This window comes from Ambystoma mexicanum, chromosome 3p (assembly GCF_040938575.1).
Source record: "Ambystoma mexicanum isolate Mex_15411 chromosome 3p, UKY_AmexF1_1, whole genome shotgun sequence".
Lineage (NCBI taxonomy): Eukaryota > Metazoa > Chordata > Amphibia > Caudata > Ambystomatidae > Ambystoma > Ambystoma mexicanum.
The window spans coordinates 1,085,875,438-1,085,892,094 of record NC_090925.1 but is presented as its reverse complement, the minus strand read 5'-3'; the positions used below and the strand labels follow the sequence as shown (position 1 = coordinate 1,085,892,094).

The following is a 16,657-nucleotide window of genomic DNA, read 5'->3' as shown; positions in this document are numbered from 1 at the left end:
ACATAATCCTCCCTCTTCAAGCAGGCTGTTTTCTCGCCCATCCTGAAAAAGCTGGCCCTTGACCTCACAATACCAAAATACTGCCAGGCAATTTCTGATTGCACCTTCCCAGGTCAATTCCTTCAAAAAGGAATTGACCTGGGACCCAATCCAATCACACTCCAATTCCAATCAAACTTAGAAGACAGCGATTGACTAGACAACAATCAGACTGGCTTCGGCCCGCTACATGAAGCTGAATTTCTAATCACCTCCATTGTGTATGATGTGCACACGGTGGCCAAAGGCAGTGGGAACGGTGCTGTCATACTACGTTACATGTCAGCTGCTTTCAAGGTAATTGGCCACATTATCCTATCGCCTCTACACTGTGGGGTTCAGGCCTCTATACACTCCTGGATCACATTGATTCCCATGCCTGTTTACAAGATCCTAGATCCTTCCTCTCCTTCCTTTCCTATCCAAGTCACCCCCACCCCTCAACTGTACCATTTCCCAAGGCCTCCTTGCTCTGACTCTCTCTCTCTTTCCTGCTCTTCAACATCTATCTGCAACCTCCAGCCTCATATACTCCTTCAGTCTAATCTTCTACTTACATGCTGATGACGCCTAGATCGTAGTCAGATTGGAGAAAGAACTTGACCATTAATTGAAGATGCAGAATCATTGTTCATGGAAGAAGGGGGAAAATTGACTGCAGGTGGGGAGGATGGAAACAGCAAGGACTGAGCTGATGCCACCTGTCGAAGGAAAGGAAACCAAGACACCCATGTTCAGAATAGGGCTCCCAACAATGCCTTGCTCTTTTTGCATTGTATCCTCCTCAAGACTTAAGACAGAGCCCAAAGAGACTCTATAAACCTGAAGAGACTGGGAGAAGAGACCACCACCTCGAGAGGTGATCACTGGATTCACACAAACTGGTCAAGTTACAGAAGACCCACATAGTTCCATGAAAAGTCTAAAAGTGTGGGAAATGTGGTAATTTGCAGAAGAGGAGAACTCCGGGCATCAGAAATCTGATAAAAGAATCACCTGTGAAAGAGGCATGAGATGCGATTCCATCAGTCCCTAGCAGAGCAGGCTTCATGCCCCCTTGCCTTTTCAAGGAGGATTTTGTCATCTAAGTGTTGCTTTGGATCAGAACCCTCCTGGCTCTGTAGCCTACTTTGAAAAGCCTGCACACCTTTGAAGACTGCCTCCAATTGGAGCTTTGTGCCACCTCATTTGGTGACTATCAGCCATGTAGCGCCACACTTTCTGCAGTCGCCCTTCAGACTGGCATCTTTGATGATGGCAATCAGATCTTCTGGATCTGATCTACCTATGTATTCAGGTTTCCAAGCTCCAGTCTCCAGGCAAGCTTTTGTCTCACTTGTTGGACTACTGAGATCTTCAACTCATAATGTATCTTGGAGGCCAGTGATGAAGATGTGACCTCACGTGAAGATGTGTGAAGTGCATGGTGAATTTGCATTTTGCCATGTAGCTCGAAAGGAAGAAGGGGACGTAGCCGAGGCATTCTGAAGAATATGTTTCAGGTGATGCTGCAGGATCTGCGCCCTGTTTTTGGCACTGGAGCGTTCCCTTAATCTGTGAGGAATGGGACACCTATGAAATACAGTTCCTGGAACCGGTTCAGAATCCATGATCATAAAAGAACAGAAGACACCTGAGCTGCATGTATATGAATCTTCTCACGAGGGAGAGTTTGAAGCAGCCAGTCATCTGGGGATGCATGAATACATCGTCCTCTCCTATGAAGTTAGGCGACTACCAGAGCCCATACCCTTGTCAATATTCAGAGCAGCGGAGGAAAGGCCAAAAGGAAGGACTTCAAATCGATCGACTGATTATCTGACTGCAAACCAAAGGAACTATTGGCGGCTCCTCTGAATACGAATGTGCAGGAAGCATCTCCAAGGCCTAGCAAGGTACGTCAATCTTCTGTTTGAATCAGGAAACTCACATACCGCAGACTCTTCATCCCTTGTCTCGGGAGGATAGCTCAGCTGCAACATGCTCGCCTTGGAAGCAAGGTGACACGAAGCAACACAGGTTTGATCCGCGGGTCCGCGCTTAGAAACCTCTGGGTATTAAGCCCGTTATATATAACCTATCATATCATATCAAAGGGGATGGCCCTGATGAAGCAGGTTTATAGTGATTATTTCGAATTACATTATTTCGAAAGCAAACATTTTGAAAAAATGTTACCGAAAAAAAAAATTCTAATTGTCTTTTTTTTGTTTGAAATGGGGGGTTCCGCCCTCCCCAACCCCCCCTTTTTTAACCCTTTTTTTTACTCGCGAAACAAAAAAAACATGTAAATTAAAAAAGAATACATTCGAAAAAAAAAATGTCGGTAACATTTTTTCGACATTTTTGTCATATACATTGTTTTTTAGACATATTAACTGGATACCGATGAAGCAATGTAATCTCTTCACACAAGTAGGGTGATCGAGAAGAATCCTCTGGGATTCCTGCTGAACGGAATCGCTATGATGGCCCTCACCCAAAGAAGCTGTTGAATCCCTTCTGGAAAGGGTGTTGATTAACTGAGCACCTTGTTAGAGTAGTCAAGAGGAATCTCAGAACTCTAGAGTGGAACGCCTAGCAGTGATCCCCTGAACCCAGAAGTCTGAAATATTCTGCCTGACTTCCTCAAAAATGCTGCTGAGCCTTCCTTGGACTAGTGATGCCTGATAAATAATACCTTCCGTCATGATGCAGAAGCCTGGAACAATAGCAGAACTCAGGCCATTGCATACCCTAAACCATCCAATCGGAAGCTTTTAGCCCATGCTTGTGGCGACATTTCCCAGCCACCAATCCAGAACCAGCTTGCATAAAAAGAAAGAGGACCACAGCTGAACAGCCCTGCAACCGCTTGCTCTTCAAAAGAATGAATCCATGCGTCCTTTCTGAACCAAGACACTGTTACCCCAAAAAATGCAAATGAAGAGGGGGGGGGGCAAGTGCCACTGCCTAGAAAGCTCTCATGCTGATGGGTACAGAAGTGCAGCACAACACTCGATGTTCCCTTTCAGGAGGACAACAATGGCCCACTCGGAAGAAAAAGGGAACAGACCTGCGAGGGTCTGAAACTGTAGAGCCTCAGCACCCCCCTAGCTGTTCCCAAAATGGCCCCAAACAGGTTTCGGCAATGGCCACGGCTACTGAGAACAGCCATTGCATCAGCTTCTAATCACCAGGAATTTCTTGCTAGAGCCGTAACAAACAGCAGAGATTTTGATTTTGAGTGGGGGAGAGGTAGGGGGGCCTCTTATTCCCTAGGGGTACGGACTGATGTAAAACGGTGGCAATATTATGGCAGCCTTCACTAGGGTTGCCTGTCCGGAAGGCAGACCAGCTTTAAACAGTAAGGGATGTGGCAAAGGGGGAGGATAGGAGGTAATGTTGTTTTCAAATCCTGCTTGGCCATGAACCACTCCAACAGCTTTCATTGGCTTGGTAGTAATGTCTGGTTACTCTTTTGTTGCAGCAAGTGAAGACGGTGCGATTTCAGAACTACAGCCCCCCACCATCCAAGCGCCACAGCTCCATTTCTTCACCCAACGCCGAAAATGGCCGGCCAGAGCAGGCAGTCATGGAGTCACCCAAGCAAGAGGCCGCGCAGGGTCCTGAAATGACCGGCATTTATCACCACCAGCGAGCTAACTCAGCACCCGTGCAGCAGATGGAGAACAGACGATCCCATGCTACAAGGACACTGTCCCTCGACCTATCGGCCCTGCCAGCGCCAGTCAACTTTCCCAGCAAGGCCAGCTTCAACGACAACTGAAGGTAATTCCGTCCTCGATGGGGACACTAGAGCGCAGGGGCCTGCCATCTTTGCTTCTCCAAAGGTTTTGGACTACAACTTCCATCAGCCCTTGCCAGTGTAGTCAACAGTGAGGGATCAAGAGAGTTGTATCCTAAACATCTGGATAGCCAGAGGTTGCAGAGCTCTGTGTAGTCTGACAGAAAATATTAACACTACTCCTGATATCTAATGGTTGCAATTCATGGCTGAGAAACATAAAAGCAGCTAAAAGTAACCGCTACAAATTAGGTAACGCTTGTAACTAAATTCACTAACTACAGGTATGTTGAATAAGGTATTCAGTGAATGCAATATCACCCATTACTTTAGAACTTAACTTGGTGGTGTTTGCTGAGTGTAGCTATATTTTTGCTGTTACTAATGAGGGAGTGTTAGAGTTTTACAAAGTGATGCCATTAAGGTGGGACTAGTGAAAAAACGCAATGCGAAAATAAAGCTAACCAAAATACATTAGTAAAAATAAGCAGCCTACAAAAATGTTCTGGCTTTTTTAAGCTCACATCACTTTGCATGTTGGTCTTTGTAGCTGCAGGTTTTCTATTAGAAAAGACCCTGGGGCTGATTCAGGGAATTCTTTGCGCCGGAAAACGGGGATTTGTGCGCCATTCTGCCCGCAAATCCCAATGTGTTAAACAGGGATTTGCAGGCAGAATGGCGCACAAATCCCTATTTTTCGCGCAAATAATTCCATGAATCAGCCCCTTTATGTAAAGAAAAAAACATAACTAGATGTGTTTTCACCCAAAATGGTACAACTGCATATCTCGGGGCATGCATGGGGCACACGTGAGGAAGATGTGAATTTCTCAAAAAGGCGGCTGCAGGTTGGAGGAATAAGTTGTGTGTGTATATATATATATATATTCAATAACAAAATCTTTGTTAAAGGGACGTTATAGTTAAGTTGCGCTACTAAAAACCAATGAAATTCACTAAAAAAACCTTGTTAACGGGACGTTATGATTCCAAGTAAAACCGAAAAACCCTTGAAATTCGTCAGTTATGGTAAGCTAAGCAACCATAACTCGTGCCACCACCGTGCACTGCTAACACTAACAACCAGGACATCAAAGATGACATCACAAATGTCATTGATGAGTCCAACGTTGATGTTCCCTTCTAAAGCTCATGACTGGTTATAGCACCTAATCTTCTCCCCTCACCACGCGTATGTTGCATACTAAAGGCTGAATGGGAAAGGGAGGGAAATGGCTTCACCCGTGCTGCTCTCAGTTATAGCATGTTTTGAGCCCCAACGCAGTGTATGATATCAGATTTGTAGTGGTAATTGTGTGGCAGGCGTAACGCGCTTATGCCCTCATTTGCGTCAATAAGAGCTTGGAAACACAAAAAAGTTTACGATAGCAAACAATATTTGATGAGTCCGCAAGGTCTCATTTGCAATAAAGGGATGTTAGCCTTTTTCGTTGATTCAACTTTATCGTTACTCCAAGAAAAGAATGTCAGCCGACAAGTGTTTCGACATGCGTCGTTTTCAAGGCCTGTGTCCAATGTTATATGCCCAATTGGGTTGGTAGTGGATGAATCTATGGGTTAACCCCTGTTTGGGTAGCATGAATACTCCATAATGTAAGTAACACATAAATATGTTGGTATGCTCTTTCTCTGATTTCGAAATGGAACAGTCAGTATAGGCTCTTTGGCTGGTTCCAAATAATTTGACACACGTAATTGGTGGTGGAGTCTTGAGAGATGTATATCAGGGTTAAATCCCTCTTGGCACGTGCAGCTGTCCAATGCGCGGCGCAAACTGCAACTAGTATTATTGCCCATATCAGATTTGTTCTTTCTGTTTCAGGCATGGTGGACATATTCAATATGGCGGATCATCTATGCTGCAAGGAGTCTCCCAGCTTTCAAGAAGAAAGGGAATGATCCACTTAAGAGCACGGAGCAATCACTGCGCGGGTTGGATTCCAGACCGTGGAGAACACAACTCTGATGCAAACAGCTTCCTTGACATTTTGGTGGGTTCCTGCAATAATAAAAACTGCTATTGTTGGGAAAGACCAGATTATGCCATCCAATGTGCACATGCCAACTAAGGTGATTTGCGGTAGAGAGTGCTTTGCTTCGGACATTGGCTAAATGCTTAAATGCTCACGTATGGAACTGTGCAAACTAGAGAAGATCACAAGCTGCTGGACTGAGGCAGATTGACATTTGAACTGAGAACCTGTGCAACAGCTCACAACGTGTCTGGCCTTTGCTGAACGGACCAAGATGGTCCTCAAGGGGGCCCAGGATTTCTGGTAGCACATCCATCAGTGAACTTTCCAAGATGCTTCAGACAAACTTTATCTTCGCAGACGACAATCAGTACTATCAGAGTGGTGTCTGTGTGGGTGTATTCCACTGGAGATCTAATGAAGTTTTCTTTTTATTAAGTAAATGAAAAAACTCTGTCTGATGGTGAACGCCAAATGTCCGTGGGGAACTAGATAGACCTCTGACTATCCATGACCAGTATAAAGGCAGCTAGCACTTTGGGGGTTCTGTTATGACACTAGATTTGTATTTGACTCAGTCATATCACTGAGGTATCAGCCTGTGCAAAAGCGACTTTTGTCTTTGCTCGCCATTCCATCTCTGGTACAAGGGAAGGACACCGTGACTGGGTACGTCATCTCCTGTTGCAATGCGAGACATCTCAATGTATGGGGGGAGACCCTCCTAACCATTCCTTCAGCGAGAGCAGCAGCTTCCAAGTTGGTAAAATAAAATTTCCATGGCCTCTGTGAGTTCTTTCCGCGGGCATATATATGCTCTCCACCCTCCTTCCACCATTTTTCTCATTGGTTGCTTGCCCAGAAAAACAGAAGTACCAACAGGTCCTCCCAGTGTCTGCTTTGGGCAGATCATGCTCCCTAGATCCCTCATGCACCCCCCAGCCTCACTTGTCATGTTGCCATCCATGTAAGGTGTTTATTTATTTGGCTTTTCTACAGCACTTTTATCCAAAGCGTTTTAAAATTGAAACAGTACAGAAAATGAGACAAAATACAGCAATGATGACCAGATCAAGTCAATGCAGCTATGTAGAATGGAAGGCTTCAGATAATAAATGTTGCTATAAATGTTTCTTTAAAATAGTTTAACAGTTAGCGCAGGGAAAATACCGTCCGTGATTTCCAAAGCTCTTGGGAGCGAAGAGTTGAAAACAACAAAACCGAGAAGAGGCACAAGGTGGGCGCAGAATAAAGAGAAGAAATTGAGAAGAAAACCAAAGAGAAAATGATGGTTAATGCAAGTAAATGAGACAGGAAAGGTATTTAGGAGCAAGAGCATGGAGATACTTTAATAAAAGCCATAGATAATGAAACTGGGAATATGTTGCAGGAAGAAGCCAATGAGGCTAAGCTAGCTACGCAGACATGTATGCTTTATATCAAAGATTGAACAGAACACAAACAGCATAATGCAAAATAAATGGAATGGATTAGGTGCTAGGTAGGGCGACCAACATAACGTAAGTAACTATAACTCAGTCGAGAAAGGACTGCATTAGAGTTTGAAGATGTTTAGGAGGAGAAAGGGTCAGTAAATGACACGTTCCAAATGTTAAAAAGCTGAAACTGACAAATACAAACAATTGACAACATAAGAACAAGATTACAGGCTTGATTAGAAAGGGGAAGTGCGAGTGGGGGGAGGCAATAGATAGGGGAGGACATACCCAAGTAGAGGCAAGGATCAACAACATTTCAGCTTCATTGGGATTACGTTTGAGAAAATGAGATAATATACATAATTTGATAGAAGAAAGACAAGAAGGCCAGACGATAGCTGCTGAAGTACTTTCTACTAAAGAGTCAGTAAAAGGTGGAAAAGAAAAAAGATCTGGGTGTTAAACATATAAACGAACATGGAAGCCAAGCTGAGAAATGAAAGCCACCAAAGTCATAGTGTAAAGAGTGAAAAAAGGCCCCACATGTTCTTTCTACGTTTCCTTGGCTGCCACTCGCTCGTCTCCACTTCCTCTGCAGACTTTTGTCTCTGCCCTTTCCTCTTCCCCCTCTATGCTTCTCCTGTCTCTGCTATCATTGCCACATTTGGCTTCTCATTCCACTTCTATGCTGATTCCCGAATCTTTCTGTCCTTTTCCAACTTCTCTGATAATCTTCAATCCTCTCTAGTTGCCTGTCTCTTGAAATCCAACAATGGGTGCACTCTCACTACCTTCATCTGAGCCTCTCTAAAACCACAGTTCTTTTCGCCCCATCCACATCCATCTCTGCCTCTCCCTTCTCTGCCCCTCTGCTGTACTCCTTCCCATCTCAGATACCGCTCGTAATCTTGAAGTACTCTTCGACTCCTCGTTCACCTTTTCCTCTCACACGTTTCTATTTCTCGCAGCTGTTAATTTCAACAATGTGATATCCTTAAAATCCGACCCTTGCGCTCCCTCTCTACCACTGACATTCCCACCTCTGCTTTTGTCTTCTCACAACTTGTCTACTGTTCTTCCCTGCTCATTGGTCTCCCTGCTTCCCAGCTAGCTCCTCACAGTTCTATCTGCAACCACTCCGTTCATGTTATCCTGTCCCTTCCTCTGATCTCTCTCTCACGCTCTCTCTCTTCTGCTCGTTGCTTTTTATCCTGGCTCCCCAGTGACTCCCATCTCCCTTTCTGCTTTCTTTTCCTGGTTTAATAGTGCCTTTATGGCCGTATCCCACTCCCCTATCTTTCTTAACCTATCTCATTCCCTCAGTTCTTAATTCCTCATGTTGCTTGCTGTGCCCAAACCACCCTGTGCTCAGTCCTGCTGTCATTTCTTCTAACTTCTCACTACCAAACACTGGTCCCCTCTACCTCTCCCTAGTTGCTCCTCTTCCTCTCTCACTTTATTTCATTCTCGGCCAAAGTCTTACCTGTTTTCCTCTCATGTCTAATGTATTTCTTGTTATTGTTCTAGTCTATTTTATTCATCATTCTCTATTGTACTGCTATTGTTTTGTACAGAGCTTAGGCATAAGTGCTTTATATATAAAAAAATAAATACAAATGTAATATTGCTCCCTGGGCACTTTTAAGGGATAGGATGAAGATGAAACAAGAGAAGCTTTCTATGAAAGAGAAAATGTGTGATTTGATAAAGAAGACTACCAATCCAGGGCCGAGCCAGAGATTCGAAGAAGTCAAAGACTGAAGCAGAATGGAATGATCGACAGTGTCCAAGGTGGCACTAACATTGAGTAAAACTAAGATGGATGTACGGAGAACATTGGAAACAGTGAAAGGAATAGTCTCTGTGGGAAAACCAGGAGGAAACGTAGATTGAAAGGGAGACAGAGCAGAGTGGGTGTTTAAGTAAAAAGAAATGTGAAAAATAACTATCATTTCAAGTACTGTAGAGGCATAGGGAAGAAGAGAAATAGGACAGAAATTAAAAGGATCTAAGGACTGAAGGGAGGGCTTCTTGAGAAGAGTAATAATAGTATAAAATGTATATGACCAAAGAGGCCGGAAGAGGATCTCAAGGGGCGGAAGTTAAATGAAAATGAGAAATAACATGAATAATGTTGCGATCGGAAACAGAAGGAAAAAGAAGCTGATGTAGTTGTAGATGAAGATGCAAGGTCAGAGAAGCAAGCAAGAGTTAAAGATAATAGCCAAAGAAGGTTGAATAGACATCATTTTGTTATGGAATAAAGGTGCAACATAGTTTGCGGAAATAGAGGAGTCAGCAGAAGAGTCACCTGTAGGAGGGACTGATAGTTAAGGTTGGAAAATAAATGCACAGAAGAACTTTTAGTGAGATGAGAGAATAACAGTACTCAGCTCTAGCATTCCTAAGGGCAGAAGACTATGCAGCGTGTAAATGAGAGGAGGACAATACATTTACAGGTGATCGATCCTGCCGCCATTTGCATTCAGCCCGCCGAAGTTGAACTCGGTGATGGCTAAGAGACTGAGAGAACCAAAGCTGGTGAGGCCTACCTTTTGGGGTAAGGATGGTAAAGGAGAAGCAGAAATAGTAGAAGTAAATGCATTGGCAATGAGGCTCATACCACAGGACATAGGAGCCTCAGGAGAAGAGAGGAAAGAAGAAAAAGAATCTGTGAGGGCAGAATGAGTTGGTGTACATAAGAGCGATAAACGCTAGAGTTGGATTGAGATGCAGGGGGACGAGAACTCACTAGGATAGACCCAGGAGAGCGAAATAAAACAATGATCCATGGATGGGAGATCAACAGTGGCTACAGTAGACAGTCGTGTACGTTCAGACGAGATACAGATCAGGTCAAGGCTACCACCTTGGCATGAGTAAAAGAGGAGGAAAGAGGAGAAAGTTTGTATGATGAAGCAGTAGAAAGTAAGGGACAACTGTGGAGAGAAGAAGTAATGTGAATGTTAAAACCCCCGACTACTAAAAAGGGAGTGTGGAGAGACGAGAGCAAAGAGAGTACTAGATCAAAGTCATCATGCAAAGTTGGGAAGGTCCAGATGGCTACTTTAAGTAGATGGAGGGCAAGCATGTGAAAAATAGTCAAGGTGAAATTCCAAAGAAGAGAAGAGAGGGAGAAATGCTAAGATTACTATAAGATCAGACCAGGCGAAAATGCTCCTCCTGATTCTAGGCTGCAGATAACGTGGACCATTGGAAGGCCTTCTGATTTCATTTTTTTAAAGTGAGTGTGTGATAGGCCTTTTTACAAAAAAAGACTATGACTTGAAGCAACAATCGGTAGCTTCGTAGCTCCATGAAAATATGTACAATTTAAGGGGTGCAGTTCAATATTTTACTTCTTCGACACCATGCCTTGTGCAGAAAATGTGCTACTCTTATCTTTAAAAGCTACTTTACAGATATATTTTAAAAAAGATTAAACAAATTAAGACAAATACAAAAAAAGATGAAGCAATATTCTATAGTATCAGGGGTCTATGTAGATATGTACAATTTAAGGGGTGCAGTTCCGAATGTTACGTCTTTGCCACCAAGCCTTGCGCAAACAAATTCACTGCCACATAAACCACATCCTGAGATCCAGTTAATTTGCAAAATGCTACCGCTCCTTCAAGGGATGTGACACCATGATTGTTCCTGCACGCCGTACTAATCTGAAGACGTCTATCGTCATAAGCTGGACAAAGACAGAGGAAGTGTCGCAGGGTTTCCCACTGACCATCACACATTGGACATTGGTCAGAATTCCATGACCAATTACTCCTTACTGCGGCCAGAGGGAGCTCACCCAAGTGCTTTAGCACGTAGGCATTTCTTACATGAAGCAAGAACATTACTTCAAGATATTCTTCAAATCCTGTGTCTCCTTTGCACCTTCTATGCTGCCTTGCTACGGGCCTGTCCATTGGCCTGCAGAGGAGAATGTGGAAGTCCTATTCAGGCGTGAGGGCCATTGACTTCCATTTCCTTTCTGCTGCCACTCTAGCAGAGCAGTTATGCAGCTTGTATATTATTTCCAAGTTATGTTTTGGAACCCTGAGGGAGAAGGAGTTAGGTAGTCACGGCTTAAGTTGATCAGCGCCCCGGTCCAATGGCATACAGTTGTCTTGGGAATGGGATGGTTGGAATGGTATGTCACATTGAATGGCATTGAGCAAAAGTGAGCAAACTGGTGGAACTTGGACTCCTGGCTGCTTTAATCTGCACAGCTCTAAACAATGGCAGAGTGCCGCAGGGGCACATAGGTAATTACTTGGTCGCTATTGGAAAACATCCATCTTTTCTCTGTTTCCTTCTAATGTCCCAGAATGCATCCGGGTCACTGCAATGTAAATGCAAGCTTCCAGGGTACAATATTTGTCAGGCCTGCTTTAGATGCACAAGCACATTTGTATTTCTTCGGCTTCTAAGCGGAAAGTCGGGAAAAAGGAAAGGAGAGCAGAACGAAAGGGCCTCAAGCAATCAATAAAAAGATAGGGGGAAGGCGAGAGATTTTGGGGAGACTACATGGAATGCCCAATCCTTTAAAATGGAGCAGAATCCATGGCGGATTCATTCCAACATGCCTGGCGCCGCCTTCACACAATCAAGTAAGATGGTATCCCACATGTCATTAGAATGGTGCAGAAGGGTTGGCATGGTTACTTGACATCATCACAAGCTACAAAGAAATATTGTCTTTCATTGTAAGGACTGTTTGAGAGTCAACGAGAAGGAAGTGGTTCTTTTGATGGTTTTGAGTGGGTCGGCCAACACCCTCTCTGCACGGGTCTCCCTGATGACAATGCCCGGTCCCTGATAGCATTGTAGATCGCTTAATCCAACATTCTCTTTGACATTGGTAAGGAGGAGCGGATTAGTTATATGGCTGTACTCCTCTGAGGATTCGTGATGGGGGTTGACTTTTATTCTCAAAAGGGGGACTATCAGAGTCTCCTTTAGATCCCTAGAAACCAAGCTTCTCTCTAAGGAGGTAACTCGGCAGCCAGACAGATGCCCCCAGTGGAGATCCTCTGAGGATTCCAAGCGGCTCCAGCTGCAGGATCCACTGGTGAGGAAGCTTGATTGTGAGACCTTGTAGCAGAAAAGGAATCCTCTGACACAATGTTTGGGGAAGTTGAAATGATCATTGTTAGAGCGTGGTAATTGGGGAAAGCACTGTCTGACAGTGAGATTTTTTCGGTGAACAAAATCGTTTAGGGTATTCGCAGTGATCAACTGTCGAATCATGGTGCCCTTATCTACGAAAGCGCTGGCCATCTCTAGAGAAGCATCACAAAAGCCAAGAAAGTCAAGGTCGAAAAAGATAATGTTGGAGAGGAGTGTAACTATGCTGATTTATGCCCTAGCCTGTACCTTTGTGATTGTTATACATGTACTGCAGGCTTAAGGTGTTTTAGCTCTTGTTTGTTTGTTTGTCTATTTATTTATATTGCGTGCCAGACCCGGGGGTATCAGGGCGCAGTGGTTACAAGAAGGCTTGCAGCTTAGGTTACAACAGTTACATCATTAGGTTACACATGGGCAAATGGAAGGAACAAAAATAAGGCAAAAGTTGGAGTTACAGGTTATCCCATACAGAGAATATATATACACATGAAGATATTATGCAGATATCTGGTTTCAAAAACTTTCAAATTATTTACAGTGTGGGAAGAGTGGAAGGCCTCAATGGTCTTATCCTCAGTTACCTGTTTCCAGTCAATGCCAGTGCTCTTTCATGGGCTTCAATGTGATCGTCCATTAGCCCCTGGATTCTTGTGATATGTTTTCTACTTAATACAGTTTATACATTATGAACATTTATAAAGGGCAACAGACAATATTTACCCGATCAGGACAGATAATTTTTCAAAATACAACTCCTTGACTTTTGAAGAGGTGACCCAGAGGTTTATATTGTGATTATTATTATTATTTATTTCTGATTACACGCCATATGCCTGTAGGCCTCAGGGTGCACATCAAAGACAAACAAAACATACAACAGACAAGCCGGAATTAGGACCAGAAAGGCAACCAAAAGGTTTAAGCAAGTTTATCCTGGCTTGAGGTTAAACAAGCAGGTTTTCACTGCCCCCTTAAACACAGGCAAGGAGTTGGAGATTCTCATTGTCAGTGGGAGGGTGTTGCATTCTCTGGGAGCATGCACAGAAAAGCTAACCCCTGCAAATGGTCTTATATAGATGTTAAAGAGGGAAGATGATTTATAAGAGCCTTGTGGGGCACCGGCATTGATGATATCGGGGAAGAATTAACCTCCTCAACTGCCAATCTAGAGACCAGAGGACAGAGAAAAGAGGCGATCCAGTCAGATGCCCGAATGGAACAACCCACTAGGCCCTTCAACCGGTCGACAAGAATGACGTGGTCGACCAGGTCGAAGGCTGCAGAGAGATTAAGTAGAGTCAACAATGCCGGATGTCCTCTTTCTACTATGTCAGTCAAGGTAATTTTATGGTCCAATAAGGCTGTTTCTGTCCCGTGCCGTGCTCTGAATCTGGATTGGTGGATGCGTAAGATGTTACTCTTCTCTAGAAAGTCCTGGAACTGAAGCTATGCCACTTTATCCAGGATCTTGAACAGGATGTTGGTTATCGGGTGATGTAAAAGGGTCTTCAGAGTTGTTTAAACCAAAACCAGATCAGCCCATCTTTGGCGAAGGGCTGGTTCTTGACAGTATCACCCTCAGCAAAATGAATCTTTTACAAGTTTGTATGAATGCATAAATGGCAATTATTGTATCTGTTCGATTTGGGAGACAGGAGTCTAGTGCTGGTATTAACTTACTTGCATTCCTGGGTTTATGATGGGGAAATCCGGGACTACAGGTCCCAGAAAACAAAATTAAAACCAGAAATGGACTAATGTCTGCCGAATGGAAATTATGGAATGGACAATGTTGGCATGTATGATTAATGGTATATCGCCATTGACTCATAAAATGTTAATCGAAAGGGAATGATGCGCCTCCCATGACATCCGAGTGGTTCCTTTTGAAGCGGCATATAGAGCTGTGATCCAGTCAGCACACAGCTCAGGGAATGCATTGATTCTACGCTGGTGCTACGCTAATGGGTCTTCAAACGTGTTTTTGCTTGCCATAAGCTTCACTTGCATCTGCATACGGAATCCTTGAAAATTGGACACAATGGTTGACTATTGAAAAAATGTAAATAAATAAATATGCTGTTTTGGAAGCAGTAAACCAACCACTTTGATCTGAGCAAAGTGCACACTCTATTTTATAAGTGTTAAGAACAAAGTAAGCCACTTGTACAGTTTGCTCTTTTGTGTAATGTGATTATGCTGAAATGTTATGTACAGCCTGTATAAACTATTTTTTCACCGATATTAAATTAATTGAAGGGATTTTTTTTAAAGATTATGTGAGATGAACAAACAGCATCGTGTGCAGCTAGATAACCACTTTCTTGTACATGGAAACACATGGTCTAATTGGGGTATTTATTTTGTATGGAATTGTGCAAACAGTGAATGTCTATGAGGGCAGGTAGGGGAAAGAATCCTTACATTTGCCGCCACCAAACACCCCCATGCCAAGCACAGGTCAAAGTGCGCCATGACCATCATCTTCATTTTTGGATCGGTTTTAGGGATATAGGCCATAACACGTAGACGTAGGTGCCGTTATAACTTACATTGCCAAATAAAAGTGCCATGCTCTCCTAAAAGAAAGTGTGCTTATTCTTCTATTGTCGGTCAAGGTGGGTGTGTGGGGGGGGCTACCATGTCCAGATATGTGCATTATTTGTTGTTGGTTTGGCACAGCACCAGCATGTCAACTTTGGGCAACATCAGGGTGTTTTGAGACTCCGGGGAGAGCGAGATGCAGGGAACAGTTTTGCAGGGGTCAACGTCATCATGACGTGCCTGGGCAGAGTAGAGGTGTAGGAAAAATAGAAAGGAATGCAAGTAAAGATGGAGGGCGATACCGAGGGATAGTGAGGAATGGAAGGAGGGACAGAATATATGGGGGAGCGGAAGTAAATATGGAGGGGACAGAAGGCTAATTAGTAGAGTAAGACTTTGCTTTGCTCCCAGATATCTCGAGCCAAAAAATATTCTTTGTATTCAGATATGTAAACAGATATTGGGGATTTTTATTTTTGATGCAGGGATCTAAGTGGTCAGCCGACACGTGTTTCGATTTCTATGGTCTTTATCAAAGCTGTTGCTTTAGTGTCCATAGACCGGGTGGTGTGGTGGTTCACGATATGATATGATGATTGGCTATTTATAATGTGCTTAATACCCAGAGGTTTCTAAGCGCAGACCCGGGTATCAAACCTGTGTTGCTCCGTGTCGTCTTGCTTCCGAGGCAAGCACGTTGCTCCTGAGCTATCCTCCCGAGACTATAATAGTCTCGGGACGATAGCTCAGTTAGCTTTATTGGATGTAACGCACGCCACTAGCGCCATCCAGACGTCCATAGAAGGAGCAGCAGGCCAAACGGCCAGACCCATGCCCACCCGGGGACCAATTGTTTCAGTCTATCGGAACCAGCAGTGGAAAACATCCAGTAGAGCTAACTATCATGAACCACCACACCAGCAGGTCTTTGGGCACTAACGCACCAGCCCTGATAAAGACCCTAGAGGTCGAAACACGTGTCAGCTGACCACTTAGATCACTGCATCAAGAATAAAAATCACAATATGTTTTTAAAAAGCTGGATACAAAGAATATTTTTTTCCATAAGATAACTGGGAACAAAATAAAGTCTAACCCTAGGAGAGGTGTGGGCAACACCACTACAACCCATGATTTCGCAGCACAAGTACATAATCAATGGTTTCAAATAAATACATCCGGTAGTACCCTGTTGTAGCGCAAGTGGAATCAAAACCCTAGTGCCCAAACACTTCTAATAATTAGTAGAGTAGGCGGGTTGCAATGCTAGCCACAGTTCATCTGTGTTTGGAGCTGTTGCTGACAGCTGATGATGGTGCATGATTGCATGGTTGACGTGAACAAATGAGTTAAACATTTTTGCAGAACTGCTAATGTTATTCACGTTATGCAGAACAGAACCAACTGCATACCGGGGTTAAAATAATGACTGCAAGCATGTGACTTTATCAAAGATGCTCTCCCATGGTGTGTCCAAGTGAAGATAGTCCTACTCCTTTTTGCCGGATCCGAGGTTGTCCCACGCCACATGGAAATAAATAACCAGCCTTGACTTTTAGTCAGACATCATATGGCATCATATGGCATTCTAATAGCATTCCTGCTTTTTAAACATATATTGTACAGGAATGAAAAATAACGTAATCTCACACTGCCAGGGCTTATAGAACATTGTTTGAGAGGTCTTGTAGTGTGTCTAAGTGAAATTAGTCAAACTCCTT

The 16,657-nt window shown here is 43.7% G+C and overlaps 1 protein-coding gene across 3 annotated transcripts in view; it reads left to right on the top strand.

The window, feature by feature from the left end:
• The window catches only part of SH3RF2 (SH3 domain containing ring finger 2), a 274,927-nt gene extending 259,946 nt beyond the window's left edge, over positions 1 to 14,981 (top strand). For all 3 annotated transcript variants that reach the window (XM_069652450.1, XM_069652447.1, XM_069652448.1), the window contains exons 10-11: positions 3,509 to 3,810; positions 5,670 to 14,981. In XM_069652450.1, the coding sequence (XP_069508551.1) occupies positions 3,509 to 3,808 (300 nt within the window). In that variant the 3' untranslated portion in view covers positions 3,809 to 3,810; positions 5,670 to 14,981. The remainder of the gene's footprint in view (positions 1 to 3,508; positions 3,811 to 5,669) is intronic.
• The last annotated feature ends 1,676 nt before the right edge of the window (positions 14,982 to 16,657 follow it).